Below are 19,955 nucleotides of genomic sequence, written 5' to 3'. Positions count from 1 at the left end.
GCGCCGGCAGTTAACTCCCGTTGGAGTCTAGCGGTTGTTAACAACCGCTACGTGTTGATCATTTTCCAGAGCCACATTTTCCATTTTCCAGTGTCTTTCCTAACCAAACCAAATCCTTTGACATCTAAACAAATTCATCTAAGATTTTCATCCAATAACCAATTGAAAATTCATCTAAAATGTTCATCTAATAACCAATTGATACCTAAACATATTCATCTAATATTTAATAGGAAAATGGTAAAATTAAAACGCAAGAAATAATATAAAACAAACGTACGTAAATGTCATAGAAATATGAAAATGTCATAATAATACATCATCATCATCATAGTCAAAAAAATACATAAAAAAGCCTAATAATAATCAGCCCTGCTGCCTACCCTGCCTCTACCCCTGCGCCGCCTGGAAATCTGATAAGTAAGGGCAGGGCGACTAGTACTAGCTATCCGCATCAAATCCTAGACGATCTCCTCTTTAGTCATCTCGGCTTGGCTAGCCACAATATCGTCAGCAATTTGCACCACATCCCGGATGATCGTCAGTGTGTCAGGCATCTCCCTGGCATGCTCCTCTCCCTGCCACAACATCCTCTGGCACCCCCTCATCATCTCCCACCTCCTCATCCTCTGCCTCGTCATGCGGCTGATAAAATATCCTATCCTCCTTCATCCGATCATATCCAGCAAAAGCCTCATCTGCATACCCAACATAATCATGCGCTGGTGTCGGATCAACCACCTGGGAGGAGTAATCCACCTGTGCTTGTGAGCCCTCTCCATCTATCCTCGGGTCCCTGCGCTTCCGAGTCTTAGGGACATACGGGTTTTGATCCCCCTTTTCTCTCCGAGCGCTAGCGGTACTCGCCGCTTTACCTTTCCGCATCCTATCCTCTCTAATAACACGTTGCTGCTCATCCGTATCCCTAGCCATATCTGTACAAAACAAATTTAAAAAAACATAAATATGTGGAACAATGGTTCTAACCCAATCTAACTTATGCATTCATCAAACCTAATCTAACTACATTATCACATTATGGTTATTCTACATTATGGTTATCATTATGCCAAAATTATGGAGCAATGTTCTAACCCTTACATTATCACAAATTAAACTTATGCATATATGATAAATTAAACTTAGGCATTCATAAAATTTAATTTAACATATTCATCCAACTTTATGTAAGATACCACATTATGTCATTCATCAAACTTGCCAAAAAATCCCAAAAAAACAAACTTATAAACATCATAACATATATGCATTACACAAATATACGGTTATTTTATCATTATGTCCAAACTAATCAAACTTGCCAAAAAAAAAAAACAAAAATGCAAACTTATAATCATTATAACATACATACATTATCAAATTGAACATATTTGAAGAAAAAAATTCACAAAAAAGCAAGGTTTTCTCACTTAGGCATTTCATCAAACACCTTATGTGCATTTCAAAATACTAGCACAATTAGTGTTAATTCAACATCAAATTCAACTACATTGCACCTAAACCTACCCTAAACAACAATGCCAGCATAAACAATCAATTACAACATCTAATTCTATAATAATTTGCAATTTTTAAACCTAACCTAAACCCTAAACAATTTGCTAAAATTATGAAAATAACACCCTAAACAACCTACATTGCATGTAAATAGGAAGAAAGGTACTTACTTGTGATTTACTTGAAGCAAATTGGATGATTTTCGTGCAAATGAAGGTTTGGGTGAATTTGGTATGTTTTTGAACTTGGGATGTTTTTGAATTTGGAGTGAATGTGTTTATGGTTATGCAGTTTCTGCGTTTTTAAGATGCAGTTCTCAACGGCAGTTAATTGCCGTTGGTGTTAGCGGTTATTAACTGCCGACGTATCATTGAGCGGTTGTGAATTGTCGTTGGGGCATTTTAGTATTTTACTTGTGTCAATAGAAAATTTTTCTATGTCAAAAAAGCAATTGTTATTGGAGTATGAATTGCAACACTATGATAATTTGATGTACCAACAATATTCATACATTGTCTACATTTGATGAAGAGGAATGCTATGCACAGTCACTTTGACTGTCCCTATTGCTATTGGAAACTCACTCCCTCATTCGGTCACGTCACCACTTTTTCAAAATGGGTTACTGGTTTACCGGTTCTCTAAGTTAACACTTATTTATATATTTTTTAATTTTATTTTCTGCATCTTAAACACTCCTCCAAACAACTTCCATGAACTTTGATCTCAATTGAAAACCCAAGCAACAATCCAATACTTTATCCTTTAAATCATTCATCGTTGGCAGCCACAAAACTCTCCTCCAACTTTCTCCTCCGCCTCCCTTGACCACAGCGTTCAACACCAACTGTGAACTTCACCCGAACCAAACACCATCATAATTCAAATTGATCTATCAATTTGCCATTTGATAGCATATTGGAGTTTTTTGTTTTATCAATTGCAAAATGAAAAGATTTATCCCCTTCTTGATAAATCTGGGCGAATTGGGTAAAGTATAGCAACTAAACCCTTTTGAGAAGAGGTGTATTATTTGATCGGTGGTTTTGATTCATTTTAGGTGATATATGTTGCTCTCTTATTCATAAAAGTTAAAACACACTTTCCGTTTCCGGTGACGGTTCTCAACGGCAGGAGGGGGCAGTCTTTGTCGAGAGCTTGTGAAGAAGAGAGTTGAAGAATCCAGTGGAACAAGTTTAATAGTGACCAGCTGAGCATGATCAATTAATATTTGGACATGGTTTCCTTTCTTTCTCACTAGATGCAAGTGAATCAATCTGTCTGGGCAACAATATTTTTTTGGGGAAGAGAATGTGATAATGATGAAAAAGCATGTGCAGGGCATTAACTGATTTAAATAATTTTTTTTTGACAAACTATCTCTATCAACTATATTGGTGTTTTTTTTACTATCATAAATACAAAGTAAACATACTATTTATATAGTAGTGTATATAAGAGTATAATTGGAAAGATGTAACTGATATTGTGAAAATTGAAAGTAACATTTTTTTTTTGAAACTTTTTTTTAGGCTGAAAGGTCACGAGTTCAAGTCCTGGAAACAACCTCTTGTGTAAAACAGAGTAAGGCTGCGTACAATACAATAAATGGTGGGACCCCTTCCCGGACCTTGCATATGCGGGAGCTCTAGTGCACCGGGTTGCCCTTTTATTTTATTTTTAGAGTGACACTCATTTTAAAACAAAGAAAATAGTAGAGGTGAGTAGTTATTCGACATCAAAACCAATCGTTTTTATTTATTACGTTGGTGAGGTCTACGTTACTCCATGATAAATTGGGTGGTAATTTACCATTAATGACAAGTGAATTTGATTATAGAGCAAATGAAATGAATATCACATGTTAATAATATTTTTTCAATTATACCATTTGATTAATATGGACCGGAAACTATGGAGAGTGCCAGAGTTGCGTTGATTCTAGTGGAGTTTGTGGGAACGATGGAAGAACTGAATTTAGATGTTTCTCCAAGGATGGACTTCATGCAACAACATGCAATTCACCGATAGTCTCATCCTCAAGTAAGTTTATAATATCACTTTCTCAAACTCTTGTTTATGTTTGTTTCTACAATTAAGTTCGAATATTGCAACTTACGGGTCGTAATGTGTTGTTTACCAGTAGAGTTAAGTAATTATTCGACATTTGCTAAAAAAAAAAAGTAATTATTTGACATAAAAAATAGAGCTGTCAAATGAGTCGACTCGGCCTAGCCTGCCTTGATCCAGTGAGTCAGCACATATAGAATTCTGCCCTTCTCTCAACAAGGTTTGCTCGCGCCCAACTGAAATACTGAAAATACCTTTGTGTTAGATAAGTAACGCAAATGCTAAAATTTGCACAACTTAACTAACGCTGCGTGACTCACGGATAGTATGATACCCGTGCCCGCCCCGTTGGATAAACATGATACCCATGCCCGCCCCGTACCCACATGGGTACCCATTATGTGGGTACCCGTGGGTATTGAAGTATCCATGGGTATTCGTGGGTACCCATGGATTTTTGAATTTATTTAGTTTTTGGAACAAAGAATAACTTTTTTTAATTAACAAAAAACTTCAACTACTTTTAAACATCCATACATAATCTATTCAAAATTTCATAAATCATAATCCATAGGAAATTCATAATTCTTACATAATTCATACAAATTCATGAAGTAAAATAAAAACATCAAAATATCCAAATAGGTTAATATAAATTAATCTGTCAACTTAATAATATAAATTAAAAAAAATTAAAAATAGGTTAATAATAAGATATATAAGGATATTTTAGTAATTAAGTTAATTTATTATTGGGTATGGGTACCCGTGGGTATGGGTACCATCAAATCCGTGTCCGTATTCATATAATAATGGGTAGTCAAATACCCGTTAATTATACCCATGGATACCCGTTTAGCTACCCGTCCGTGCCCGTGATGGATTTTACCCACGGGTATCCATGGGCATGGGTATTTTTGCCACCCCTATGCGTGAGCACCATAAATTCCTCCATACATCACAGTCTCAATTGAGAAGTTATACGCAAATGGTATCTATGCAGATTAGAACGCAATCCCGGTCTAAGCTAGAATACTTACTTACTCACAAACCAGGTAGAATAGAACAAACCACCCAACAACTTAAATCCGACATTAATATAGAGGCGGGTGTTGTTTTTCTTCATGTATTCATACAAGAATTTGAGTATAGAACAGCAAAATAAATGCCTTTTCCCACTTAATGGGGTCAACTATAAGATGCGTGACTTAACTCACGCATGGGTATTTTGGGAAGTTCAGTTGGGCGCGAACGTTTCTGTTGGGAGAAGAGCAGAATTCACACATATAAATAAATAGGTTGAAGGGGGTCGGCCCACTTTATTCATGGACTGTCAAAATTGAGTTCAGCCCAATTAGTAGTGGGCTACACAGTTCGATGGGTCGGCCTAACCCTTATTTCAAAATGTATTATTTCATTTTCTTTTTATAAAAAAGTGATGCTAAGAACAATAAAGCCACATATCACATAATTTTTTTTAGAAACATCACAAATTATTATCCATGAAATAATCACATGTCTTTATAAACTTAGTTAAGTGACATATAAAACATCTATTAAATCAATATCCATAATAGACAAATGCCACAAAAACATCCATGCAAAAGTAGAGAGCATAAATTATTATCCATGGAAGAAAATAGGCATATTTTGGTAGTTAAGGATAGAAAGCAAAGACATTAAAGTAAATGTAATGCATCATAGAAACTGCCATAGTCGAACATGGAATCCTCGCATTCATAAAATCCTTGAAATTCTTCATACTACTTGAAATTCTTGAACAACCTGTTTAGTGAAACTATAAAAAAACTCACTCCTTCTATGGCAGAATTTATGAAACCAGCTATGACAATTTTCATGAGTTGTTTTCAACTCATTTTCATAATCATAATCAGCTAAACACAATCAGAAACAACATTCACAACCATTGTACTTGCATCTTATTACAGTTGAAACTCACTCACACAGTAAAAATAATTCTAAACAAAAAAACCATATCGTAGATCACAAATTGAGCTTCCAAGATAGCATGTAAAGTGACACAAAATAAAATATTAGCTCAAATAACACTCTTCCATGATCCTAACACAGTTCTAGAGCAGAGTCATCATGAACATATAGCAACAACATATAAGCAACAAGGTAAATCAAAGTTTATCAAACACAACAACATATAAAAAAAACATCACAAAATTTGAACATTCATAATTTGTCTACATGTATCGAATTCCAGCATTCAAAGCTTCTAGAGTATATTATAGTGTGCTTTGTATTCAAATTCTACCACAATATCAAATTTACAAATTAACCTAATTGAAAATCAGAGATCTAAACGCCAATAAACACAAAATCAAGTGAAAAATCGCTATAAATTTAGTAGTCAAATTCAGATCGAAGAACAGAACAAGGTTTGAGATGTAACCTGAAAAAAGCACGGCGGAGATCGAAGAAGAATTACGGCGGAGATCGTGGAAGAATCGCGGTGGAGATCGCCATTTTCGTTTCTATGTGTTCTCACGGTCGTGTTTTGTCAAATGAGGAAGAAATTTTCTGATCCAAATTTTTTTGATAAAAAAATGAAAATACCCCTATACTTCAAACCTATTTACAACTATGCCATTGAGAAAAGACTGGTGCTAGTCACACCCCAAAAAAAACAAGTTACACCCAAATTTATTTAAAATTTTACAATAATACCAAAATTGCCCTCTTCATGTAAATTTTTAAAAACCCATCTTTTATGATCATTCTGAACCCTTACCCCCTTTCATCCACAAATCACCATATATGTGCAACCAATATCTGAATCAACATCTTTGTTATTGATCTGTACTATATTCATAAAGGTTAGTGAATTTCATGAATTTCATTTTCGATGAGTTTTTATTTGTTTATTGTTTGTTTTGGTATGAGATATGCCTGTCAATTTGATTTTAAGTGAGAGGTTAGTGTAAATTAAGTTTACGTGTATGTATATAAAAGGGGTTAGTGTAGTTTATGTATGTAGGTTAATGTAAATTCAAGTTTACGTATGTTCAATTTAGGTTAGTGTAAATTCAGTTTACTTACGTTCAATCTAGGTTAATGTAAATTAAGTTTACTGATGTTCAATTTAGGTTAATGTAAATTTAGTTTACGTATGTATATAAGAGGTTAGTGTAAATTCAGTTTACTTACGTTCAATCTAGGTTAATGCAAATTCAGTTTACTTACGTTCAATCTAGGTTAATGTAAATTAAGTTTACTTATGTTCAATCTAGGTTAATGTAAATTAAGTTTCCTTATGTTCAATCTAGGTTAATGTAAATTCAGTTTACTTACGTTCAATCTAGTTAATGTAAATTCAGTTTGTAAATTCAGTTTACTTACGTTCAATCTAGGTTAATGTAAATTAAGTTTACTTATGTTCAATTTAGGTTAATGTAAATTAAGTTTACTTATGTTCAATTTAGGTTAATGTAAATTAAGTTTATTTATGTTCAATTTACGTTAATGTAAATTTAGTTAATTTGAATTTTTTATTTTAATTAAAGGGTATATTAGTCATTCTGGGGTGTAACTTGTTTTTTTTGGGGTGTGACTAGCACCAGTCTTGAGAAAACAGCAACTTCTCCGTGTTTTCCCTTTTCTTCTTTTTTTTCTTCTCTATTTTAAAAATTCAAAACTAAAAATAGAAGGTGAGAACTAGGGTACTTATGGAAGAATGGTGGGTAATTTACCCCAACCAATACACATTAGCCACATAAGCACATTTTTAAGTGGTATCCATGAACTATCTTGACCCCACCAATAAATTGCTCATTTTCATTGGTTAGTGGGTAAATTATCCACCATTCTTCAAAGGTAATCTAGAAAAAACCAAAATAGAAAAGCAAAACCCATTTTACCTCTTTCCCTTTTTAAGTTCCCAAAACACTTTTCAAAAATTATATTTTAAAAATAGGTAATCAAACAAGTTTTTAATTTTTTAATTTTTAAAAACTAGAAAAGTGTTTTTAAAAAGTGTTTCAAAAAGGCCCATAATCTCTTCAAGGTGCATTGCTAACTCTGTTCTCTCCATCAAAATTAACATGAGTGTCTATTGCTCAACATTGTTTTTACTCCAAAAAAAAAATCGAAAAATGTTCTTCATCAAAGCGTGCACTATAGCATCATGATTCATGCAAACAAACTTGAAGGCAATTTCTCTTCATTTCTACTGCAAAAATACAAAGCAATAAGAAAAGAAATGACTATTTCTCTTCCAGATAATGCATGAGCGTGATTATTATAAGTTCTATCTAATTTAATTTTTGAATTGTAGGTTCAAAACGGAACCGGGGGCTTGTAATAGGTAAGAATAATTAACAATATCACTTTCTACTATCAGTGTTTATCATCCCGCATTATAGGGGCTTATGAAAATTATTTATCTTCTTTGCATAAATTCAGGTGCTTCAGTTGCTGGATTTGGAGTAACGTGTTCATAATCATTATGATTAGCTGTCTCTTTAAAAAGAGTAAAGGCAGACAACAAATGAGTATTTTCAAGCAAGAAAGCCTTATTCCACTTAATATTTTCAGAAAAAGAAGAAAACTGGTTGACCACAATGTGGAGGTTTTCATGCAAAGTTATAAGTTATCAATGCCAAGATATAGTTACACAGAAGTAAAAAGGATCACAAACTCATTTCGAGAGATAAATTAGGTCAAGGAGGATATGGTGTTGTGTACAAAGCATGTTTAAGTGATGGTCGTCATGTGGCGGTGAAAGTAATAAATGAAACTAAGGGAAATGGAGAAGAATTCATAAATGAAGTTTCTAGCATTAGTAGAACATCACACATCAACATTGTATCACTTTTAGGCTTTTGCTATGAGGTGAACAAAAGAGCATTGATATATGAATTCATGTCCAAAGGATCATTGGGTAAGTTTATCTATAGAAGCCAATTTCCTAATGCTATATATGATTTTGATTGGAACACTTTGTTCCAAATTGCAGTTGGCATTGCTAGAGGTTTAGAGTATTTGCATCAAGGATGTAGTTCGAGGATTCTGCATCTTGATATCAAACCCCAAAACATTCTTTTGGATGAAGATTTTTGTCCAAAAATATCTGATTTTGGACTAGCAAAAATATGCCGAAAGAAGGATAGTACTGTGTCAATGCTAGGGGCAAGAGGAACTATAGGATATATGGCACCAGAAATATTCATTAGAGCCTTTGGTGGAGTTTCTCACAAGTCTGATGTGTATAGTTATGGCATGCTGATTCTAGAAATTATCGGAGGTAGGAAGAACTACGACACAGGAGGTTCATGTGCTTCTGAAATGTACTTTCCAGATTGGATTTATAAGGATCTTGAGCAAGGTAATGAACCTCTTTTAAATTGTTTGACAATCTCCGAAGAAGAAAATGACATGGTTAGAAAGATTACTATGGTAAGTCTATGGTGCATTCAAACGAATCCATCGGACAGACCACCGATGAATAAAGTAATAGAAATGTTGCAAGGACCACTTTCATCAGTGCCATATCCTCCAAAGCCCGTCTTATTTTCTCTTGAAAGGCCACCAGTACAAATGTCACATATATCTTCAACCGACTGGGATGAGACAAATTCAATTACAATATCAAACTAAATGGTCCATCTCTAAATCAAATTATTAGTTCAGTAGGTACCAAAATGAAATAATTGTAACTTGTCAAAACTGGGTCTGGCATACACCTTTGTGACTCATGTTTTGAGCTTCAAAACCAGTTTTATATAGTTTAATCAATCATTTTAAAGATCTTACATCTCATGAAAACATGCATATCCTCGCTTCTTTTTAGGAAGATTTTGTCTATTCTTTCCTAAGGAGGCCTTCTTTCCCCTATAAGAGACTATGCCAATTGATCACCCAAAATGAGACCTTAATGATTTTTTTATACTCTAATCCATTGGTGCTCCTATAATAACAGCTTCCTGCATATTCCATTCGGACATTATTTCTAGCAAGAACAACAAAATGGTTTAACCTCTCTTAAAACCTGTAGTCACCTATATATGTAGTAGCAACACTACCGTTACAGTTAGGTCTGTCCGATGTCTAACACGGATAGGACACATGTGATTAGGTTCAACTATTCATGTTTCTTGAAATTTGTACTGGTGTCGACATGTGTCCGTTATGCCTTTATGTCGGTGTTTGTATCAGTGTCTAACGCAACACTAGTTTATAAAAGACTCAAATTATTAGTACTGCTCTGAATGCCAATTATCACTTGTTAGCATAGCACATAATAATTTGTTGAACTTTTTTGTTTATGGTTGTTATATGTGTGAAGTTTTCACCAATATTTAACGTGGATAATTTTGTTTGGGAACTTGTGGAGTACACAAAGAAAGATTTCCTCTTCCAACCGAATTTCTCTATATGTAAGAGTTGGAGATCAAACCCTTGACTACTTTTTTAATGGGTTGAAATACTCTACCACTTGTAACAATCTATTGTTGGTTGTGGAACTTTTTTTTAAAGCAATAAAGTGAAACAACAAATGATAGCTATGCCATCCCAACTATATGTTAGCACCCCAAAACCTCACTTATTAATTATCTGCACTCTAAAAAAATCATTAATAAAAGTAAAAAATGCACAAACTTAGATGAACTAAACCAAACCCAAAGCAATACACAAGGTGAATGCTAATCTCTACTTCATTAGAAACCTTCCCCAAAAAAAATCCAAATAAATAAAACATAGGAGAAGGGGAAAAAAGTGCAAAGTAAAACATCATTCAACATCAAATTAGTAAAATCTATGTTTAGGTAATCCTAACTTATTTCTATGAAAATCCTTCGTAATAACATTTGGAAGATTGCCCTACCGAGTGAAACTAATAACAAATAAACCAGTATTAGCAATTTTATGAGTACAACAATTTCCTTTCCTAAAAATATTGAAGATCATGTAGGACATGTTTCTAGGCAAATGAAAACAATCCTCTACTTCAATAGAAAGCATAACACTCATAAGTTAATGTATCAAACTCTACATTTTATAGCTTCCTAGAAACTTCACAAAGTATGGAAATTATGATGCATTGAAATATGAAATTGATTTTTCATAATATAAACATGAAAGTGAAAGGGGAGTTAAAATCAAATTAATTTTAAGCTGACTAAATCAAGATTTTATGTCTATCTCTAGAACGCCAATCCTATTATTATTCACTCCCACTTTGTTCCACAAGAAAGAAACCTCTGCTCCATCACTCCTTTTGGTCAATACATAAACCAGTTCCTTTTAGTTCATTGATCTCTCAGCATGGCTTCCATGTATAATATCAACCCTATCCTCCATTTTCTTCAGTTCATAATCCTTTTGAAACTGATTCAGATACCTTTATGTTTGAGCACAAATGAAGGTTGTGAGAATCTGTTTAATTGTGGAAATATAAAACAAATTGGTTTTCCTTTCTGGGGAGAGGATCGACCAAAAGAGTGTGGCCACCCTTTGTTGAATCTCAATTGCACAAACAATACCAGCTACATAACAATCAATGAAGTCAAGTATAATGTTTTAGAAGCCAAACCTGATGAACATACTTTGAGAATCACCAAAGAGGACTATTTGCAAGGACTATGTCCAACAAAACTTGTCAACACAACATTAGACCCCGACCTCTTTGTTTATGGTCCTGACTACAATAATCTTACACTCTTCTATGGTTGTCCACCTTCAATTACTTTCCCTTTGAACGGGCGCTTTCTATGTCCTTCAAATGGATATTCTGATGAATTTGTTTATACTTGGTTTGGGTATAATCTTGATCCTCAAGCTTTTTCATGCCGAGAAAGTATGGTTGTTCCAGTCTTGAATTCGTTGATTGCTGTTGGTGATTTGACTAGAATACGAAGTGCAATCGGAGGTGAATTTGTGGTGAGATGGATAGCTGGTATTCAAGATTGTGAGAAGTGTCAAAAATCAGGTGGATTTTGTGGTTATAACTGGACTTCAAGGCAAACAACCTGTTACTGTGGAGACCAACCTTGCTCTAATGGACAGTCTCAAAAATCTCCATCAGGTATGTCTAAAGATGTTTGCAAATTGCTTTATTTTATTAATGGTAATCTAATACGAACTTATTATTTTTTTACATTATAGTTTACTTAGTCCTTATTCATAAACACTAACAGTCCCACATTAGAGGACTAATGAGATATATGAACACATGTATGTTTATAAATAAAGCAATCCTTAGCTTACAAATTAATATTCTATTATGACATTGGAGGACTTTAATAGTTTAATTAGTCTAAAGACCTGAACACAGTACGTGTACACATGTTTAATTTTATATTTTTTTTGTTGAGAAAATGGTACTCCTATGTTATGAAATTGAGAAGAAATGATGGAATAGAAAATGGTTCATTGACCATAAGAAAATTGTAGTAAGGAACGTGTATGAATAATATACTACTCCCTCCGTCCTAAATTATATGTCACTTTGGAATTTTTTTTCTTCCCAAATTGTATGTCGTTTTACAATATCAATGAATCATTAATGTTACTTTTCTTATTATATCCTTCACTATTTATTGCCTTCTCTACTCCCAAATCATTCATTTATCTTTCTCATATCATTTATTAAGGACAATTTTGTAAAACAACTCATAATATCTCTTTTCCACACAAAATTAATTACATTTCTTAATACGTGTGAAATGTCCAAAACGTCATACAATTTGGGACGGAGGGAGTACTATACCTTCGTCTCTATATATAAGACCTTTTTGTTAAAATTACGGGAATTAAGAAAGTGAATATTTGTATTAAAGTTATTTGTAATCACTATTGTTTTTATAATTTTATCTTTAAGAGAGAGAGTTAGTTTATATTTTCCATACGTTATTTATTGCTAATTGAAGAAAAAGATGTATAATAAATAGGGATATGTATGTAAAGAAATAATTAATGTAGTTGGAAATAGCAAAAGGGGTCTTATAAAAAAGGACAATTTTTTTTCTTCAAAAGGGTCTTATAATTAGGGACGGAGGTAGTACTTACTAATCACTATTACTCTCTCCGTCCCATAATAACTGAGTCATTTGCAAAAAAAAAAAAAAGTATCCTAAAATAACTGAGTCATTTCACTTTTCAATACAATATTAATTACTTTTTTCCATTTATAACTCTAATTAATACTACTTTCATCATTTTCAATTCAATATATTCCATTTTACATTTATGATATTGGAGAATGCACCAATACTTAACAAATGTACTTAAAACTATTTTTATCTCTCCTTCATTTACATTTTTCTTAATACGTTTGAAATGAGGTTTTGGCTTAGTTAATCCGAAACGGAGGAAATATTTTTTTGGTGGATTAATAATTACACTTATTAAGTAGGTGTATTCATGTTATAATAAATGTAAAGTTGAAGTTATTTCTTGACCAAAAAGTAAAGTTGAAGTTATGTGAGAACATGTGCGAATTAGGTCCGTTTTAAAACAAAAATATATATTAAATCTAAAATAAAATCATATGTGGTTTGGATGATTATTTGAAAGAAAAAAAACTGATCGATTTAAATGAAGTTTAATTTTGATCAGATTTTGTTAAAATATACATAAAATAATGTATTACGTAAAATATAACATAAAATGTAGAGTTTAATCAGTATATCATGTCAATGTCAATATACAATTTTATACATATGTATTTAACGATGTGTTGTCGCGTTAACCGATGAATATATGAAAATACATAAGTTATATTATTTAATTGACGTGGCAACACATCATTAGATATATGTGTAAAATAATTGTACACCGAGGACATATATTAAATAAACTCTAAAATATATTAAAAAATTAATATTAAATAATAAAAATGATCAATTATTTTTGAAACTTATGCATTAGAACGTAAAAATCAATAGTATATAGTTTATTTGCAATATTTTTATTATTTTTTTAAAACCAATATTGATTTGACATAAATATCTCAAAAAGCTTTTGATCTTATCTATTAAATATTTTACTTAAGAATTCCTAATATTTTATGTAACAGAAATATCTCAACAAATTACATACGATACCCTTCAACTATATAAATCATCAATCATTCAATAGTATATATATAATAAGTAAGATTTTTTATGCCAAGTGTCACTTTCACGTTTATTCGCAATATTTTTATTATTTTTCTATTTTTTAAAAGCAATATTTGATTTTTCATAAATATCTCAACAAACTTTTGATCTTATCTATTAAATATTTTACTTAACTTTCTTATTTTTTTTAACAATACTTAACTTTCTTATTGAATTCCTAATATTTTATATAACAGAAATATCTCAACAAATTACATACGATACCCTTCAACTATTAAATCATCAATCAATAGTATATACATTAAGTAAGGTTTTTTATGCCACGTGTCACTTTCACATTTATTTGCAATATTTTTATTATTTTTCTATTTTTTTAAATCAATATTTGATTTGGCATAAATATCTCAACAAACTTTTGATCTTATCTATTAAATATTTTATTTAACTTTTTCATTGAATTTCTAATATTTTATGTAACAAAAATATCTCAACAGAAATAACACAAATTCCTAAAAGTTAATTTTATTCTATATGTGTTAATATATTTACTAAATCCAATAATTTTATCTCTACGTGCATCAATAAATTTATGAGTATTTATAATATAGTATATTTTATTATATTTGTGTGTATTTATGAAGATATTCATCCTATACCAATCCATGATAAATTTTATTTGCGGATATCATACATATAATTTTTTTATCTTCTTGAAAATGTCTGACCCAGACAACGCCGGGTAAATACACTAGTATAAATTAAATTAAACAAATAATTATTATTTAAAATAATTTAAAAAAAGGCTTAAATATAGAAATGGTCCTTGCAAATTTCTAGCGTTTTGATTTTAGTCTCTCTAAAAATATTTTTTTTGGTTTTAGTCCCTGCAAATATAAAATATTTGATTTTGGTCTTTGGTATTTTGTTTTAATCCTTGTAAAATCATTTCATATTAAAATTGGTCCCTATAATATTCATTTTAGTCCTCATTTTGAGGTACTAAAATCAAATATTCTACATATTACAAGGACCAAATCCAATATGAATCAATTTTACAAGGACAAAAACAAAATACCAAGGACCAAAATCAATTTTTTTATATTTGCAGGGACTAAAACCAATTACAGGAATTAAAATCAAAATATCAGATATTTGTAGGGACTATTTTCACATTTAAGCTTAAAAAAAACCACAAACAACAGGTTAACGTAATATATAATACTAACAAAAAGTTATACAAGTATTAAAATTTACTTATGTTGTTTGGTTATGAAAAAGTGGTCAAAACCGCGATCGAAGCGATTTTCACAAACACCCAAACACGTCTAAAAAATGGTTTTTTCACGGTGTATTTTTCTTTTTAGGAAAATTCTATGGTGAAGTCATAAGAATAATTTTTTTGGTGAAGTTAACACTATAACATCAAAAATGTAATGAGTAACACCCCACTGTTTAATTTATACAATGACATCAAAAGTTCAGTCTTCATAGTATCATCAATTCATCAGATTAACAAGACTACACTTAATCTAATTTTATCCTACCTTGTTATAAGTATAACACCCTATAAAGTGTAACACTTAAGACTATCACATAATATCATCAACTTTATTTGCATGTTAAAGATTCCAACGATAAAATAATACATGTAAGTCCAAGATGTTGCAAGCATTACTAGATGAATTACTATTGATCATTAATCAATAATCAATAATTTAAAAATGAATCAAACAATAAAATCAAAATTAACTTTTTCAAAAAAGTCAGTTTCCTGACTGCACCATAGAAACTCTTTTTTTTTTTTTTTTTTTTTTATTGATTTGTGGTTTTGTCTTTTATCGGTTTGAACACCCCTAAATGGGAGTACTATTAATTAGATGATATAATTAGAAAGATAATCAATATTACATTGAAAATTATAAAGGTGATTCATTTTAATTTTTTTTTTTTTTTTTTACAAATAGCATTGTAGCTAAAAATTCTCCTTTTAATGTGAGTAAGTGGGACGTGTGGAGTTCGAAATTTAGAATGAATGGTGTTGTTGTTGTCACTAGTCTTATTATTGAAAAAAAAAATGCTTTTTTATTTATAGAGGAGGATTTTTGTAACACAAAATTTGAGTTGTGCCATTAACCACTTTGTAACTTCATTAATCACAAAATTGTATGTTGTTAACCACCTTTTTTACATGAAATTCATTAACCACTTCGACTACTTTATTACCCTAAAAAATACAAGTCCTTGATCACTTATTTTACAGTTTCAAAAAAATGACCGAAATACATATATTTATCTAAAATAAGTGGGTAATGATTTTTTTTTTAAAAGATAATGTAGGGGTAAATTTAGTCATTCGAAATGATCCAAATTATACCTTTTCGGAAAGCCCTGGACCTCACAAGCAAAACACATGGCCTTGCCATGATGTAGGAGTAAATTTAGTCACTCGAGGTTGTCTGAAGGTGAAGGCCCGAAACTACCTTTTAATATTTTAGCATATTCTAAAATTTTCTATTTTACAGTGTTTGTTTCAAGGTTAAGAATGACATTCTCGGAAATACATGGTTAGGGAGATGCACGGGTTTTTTTGTTAATTCACATGCATTTGAAATTCAGTAACATATTTAACTATTATCACTATTATTGTGAACAATTTTATATGCATAGAAAGAAACAATAAAAGAAAAACAGAAAAAAAAGATCAATTCACGTAATTTAGAGATTAGGAAAAGAATATAAAATGCATTACGAATGTTCAGATCACTTCAAATTATGTATTTCAATATAAGTCATTCAACCCGTCCAACCACAGTTCTAACAACAATTAATACACCAAAATAACTATTTAATTTCAATTCATCAAAATAATTGTTTGAACAAATATTTAAGAACCAAAAACGATACGCGTAAATGATGGGAAAGAAACACATGTTTGTTATGAGGTTGAGAAAAAATATTTCTGGGTTTAAAGGTTCCTGGAAATGAAGTAACTTCCCATAATTTCTCTTATTCCCAAGAAAAGAGGTGGGAATGTGCATTCCCATGATATTATGCATATATTTTAAAAAAGAAAAAAAAAATCTGTAACTTCCAATATTTCCAGGAATGTCAAGTTATTTGCTAAACACTTTTTTTAACAAATACCCAAGAATCAAATTTTTATATTTTCATTTCCGAGTATGTTATTCCTGAGATAATTTGTGTTCCCCAAAATAAACGCCCAATATTTAAACAAAACTTATGCAACCTAAGAGGAACTTTTTCATTCAATAAAAATATTCAAGACTTTTCTCTCAATTCTGGTGGATTTCGGAAACCCTTATTTGATAGGTTTGTCGCTTGCAACCTATCTGTTTATCTTTTAGGTTTAGCGCTTGCTAACCCTTACTTTCATTGTGTGTCAAAAGACCTATTGAACAATCAGTTTTTTAAGCCCTTTTAACATGTGGATTGTGACCCAAACTTTTAGACCCCTAAATTAGCAGCATGCACGTATTTTCAGACTCCATTTCTCTTCATTGCTGCAGGCAAATACAAAGCAACGAGAAAAGAAATGACCATTAATTCTCTCCAAGAGAGATGCATGCTTACAATATGTTCTATCTAATTTGAATTTTTGATTTGTAGGTTCAAAACGGAAGTGGAGATTTATTGTGATAGGTAATAAAAATAAACAAATTTCCCTTTCTAAGATCAGTGTTTCTCATCCCACCCTGAGGTGGCGTTTACTTTATAAAAAATCTGATAAAAGTTATGTATTTATTCTTTGTATAAATTCAGGTGCTTCGCTTGTTGCATTTGGAGTAACAATGCTCTTAATTATTTTGGTTAGTTATCACCTTAAAAGGGGTATAGGTACACAACATAAGATCATTTTCTGGAAAAGAAAGAAACTTGTGGACAACAATGTGGAGATATTCATGCAGAGTTATAATTTATCGATGCCAAGAAGGTATAGATATACAGAAGTAAAAAGGATCACAAACTCATTTCGGGATAAATTAGGCCAAGGAGGATATGGTGTTGTTTACAAAGCAAGTTTAATTGATGGTCGTCAAGTGGCGGTGAAAGTAATAAATGAATCCAAAGGAAATGGAGAAGAATTCATAAATGAAGTTGCTAGCATTAGTCGAACATCACACATGAACATTGTGTCCCTTTTAGGCTTTTGTTATGAGGTGGACAAAAGAGCACTAATATATGAATTCATGCCCAATGGATCATTGGATAAGTTCATCTATAAAAGTGAATTTCCTAACGCTATTTGTGATTTTGATTGGAACACTTTGTTCCAAATAGCAATTGGCATTGCTAGAGGTCTAGAGTACTTGCACCAAGGATGCAGTTCAAGGATTCTGCATCTTGATATAAAACCTCAAAACATTCTTTTGGATGATGATTTTTGCCCAAAAATCTCTGATTTTGGACTAGCGAAAATATGCCAAAAGAAGGATAGTATTGTGTCAATATTAGGGGCAAGAGGAACAATAGGATATATGGCACCAGAAGCATTTAATAGATCATTTGGTGGAGTTTCTTACAAATCTGATGTATATAGTTATGGCATGTTGATTCTTGAAATGATCGGAGGAAGGAAGAACTATGACACTGGAGGGTCGTGTACTCCGGAAATGTATTTTCCAGATTGGATTTATAAGGATCTTGAGCAAGGTAATAATAACCTTTTTAACTGTATGACATCGTCAGAGGAAGAAAATGATATGGTTAGAAAGATTACTTTGGTGAGTCTATGGTGTATTCAAACCAAACCATTAGACAGGCCACCGATGAATAAAGTAATAGAAATGTTGCAAGGACCACTTTCCTCGGTGTCATATCCTCCAAAGCCTGTCTTATTTTCTCCTGAAAGGACACCGCTACAAATGCCGCATATATCTTCATCCGATTCGTATGAGACAAATTCTATTACTCTATCAAATTAATTGTTCTATCTTTGAATTAAATTGTTAGTTCAATAATTTCCAAAATTAAATAATTGTAACCTGTCAAATAATGGTTCTGGCATACAGCTTTGGTATTCGTTGTTTTGAGTTTCAAAACCAATTTTATACAGTTTTTTCAATGATGATAAAGATCTTACATCTCATGAAAATATGCATATTTTCACTGCTTTTTAGTAAGATTTGCAATGTCCATATTATGCAGTAACTTATTTGAAAATTTGTTGTGTGCTAGCTTCTTTCTCGATAAAGAAGCCGTGACTAATAAGATTTATTATCAATGATTTATTTTTGTGTGCAGTGATGTCATTGAGATTAATTTAAACTGGAGTGTGTGACGGTTCGAGCCTTTTATCGGATCGTCCATGTAATTAAACCGGCGTAAACCGGTAAGATTCGTTAAAAACCGGCTAAAACCGGTGACTCGGCCGATTTTTTTGGTCCAATCCGGTTTAATTAGACGGGTTCATTTTCAAGATCAAACTCTCTTACAACTTAATAAGTTGGTTCAAAATAGTTTTGAACCATCTCTTTTAACTCAAACATTTTTTAGGTGATTTCCAAACATACATGGAATTAATACTCACAAAAATGATTAGTCTTAATAATCGTATTTTGTTTGTGTATAATCAATTATGAGCAGTTCATGTATTAATTAGTGTTACGGTTAGTTGGTTATTTAAGATTTAATCATTTCAATAATTTGTTTGATCTTTTAAGCAACTCATTTTAACACAAATAATTATATACTCCTAGAGAAGGTGGTGATTAAGTGTCAAATAGGACAAATTGTGAGTGTTGATTTGGCGAGTCCGTATTGGGTTTTAACAGGAACAACCTCTGCATTTTTTAATTTGTCTAATTTAGTGAACTTAACTCTTGTTGGGAATGGTTTTAGTGGTTCAATATTTCTTGATGTTTCTTTCAATAATATATCAGGACAAATTCCGAAATTTTCATCCAAGGTCAAGGTAATTACAAAAGGAAATATGATTTACTTGGCCGAAATATTTATGAACAATTAGTAGGAGGAGGAGAAAATGCAACTTCTTTTCATGTGTGTGTGTGTTTCAATCTTGTATTGTATTGTTTTAATGTTGTTCATTAAATTGGTCATGTTCTAATTGTTAGTATTATGGTATATTATACATATTAACAACTAAATAATTTAGTTCAAATATTTTTTCCTCTCAGGTAAGCTTGTTTTAAAGTGCAGGATTTCATTGAAAATATAATTGTGTCAATGCCAAATAAGCAATATATATCGATATGCTAATTTCCTTTCAAGAGAAATTAGGTAAAGGAGGATTTGATGTTA

General features: G+C 31.6%; 1 protein-coding gene, 1 long non-coding RNA gene and 1 pseudogene across 2 annotated transcripts; 2 read left to right on the top strand and 1 right to left on the bottom strand.

Annotated features, from left to right (window-relative positions):
- Window positions 1-8,032: 8,032 nt before the first annotated feature.
- On the top strand, window positions 8,033-9,243 carry LOC11438527 (PR5-like receptor kinase; annotated as a pseudogene).
- A 1,010-nt stretch (window positions 9,244-10,253) lies between these two features.
- Window positions 10,254-11,241, bottom strand: LOC112416526 (uncharacterized). Its single transcript, XR_003007104.2, has 2 exons — window positions 11,150-11,241; window positions 10,254-10,957 (listed from the first exon to the last, which is right to left on the bottom strand). It is a non-coding gene; the product is annotated as an uncharacterized lncRNA (long non-coding RNA).
- Window positions 10,844-18,694, top strand: LOC11429097 (LEAF RUST 10 DISEASE-RESISTANCE LOCUS RECEPTOR-LIKE PROTEIN KINASE-like 2.4). Its single transcript, XM_003624311.4, has 3 exons — window positions 10,844-11,641; window positions 17,304-17,336; window positions 17,457-18,694. The coding sequence occupies exons 1-3, from the start codon at window positions 10,882-10,884 to the stop codon at window positions 18,617-18,619; spliced, it is 1,956 nt and encodes a 651-aa protein (XP_003624359.3). The 5' UTR covers window positions 10,844-10,881; the 3' UTR covers window positions 18,620-18,694.
- Window positions 18,695-19,955: the final 1,261 nt, after the last annotated feature.

This window comes from Medicago truncatula, chromosome 7 (assembly GCF_003473485.1).
Source record: "Medicago truncatula cultivar Jemalong A17 chromosome 7, MtrunA17r5.0-ANR, whole genome shotgun sequence".
NCBI lineage: Eukaryota > Viridiplantae > Streptophyta > Magnoliopsida > Fabales > Fabaceae > Medicago > Medicago truncatula.
The sequence above is the reverse complement of the archived record's forward strand: the minus strand, read 5'-3'. Positions and strand labels throughout refer to the sequence as shown.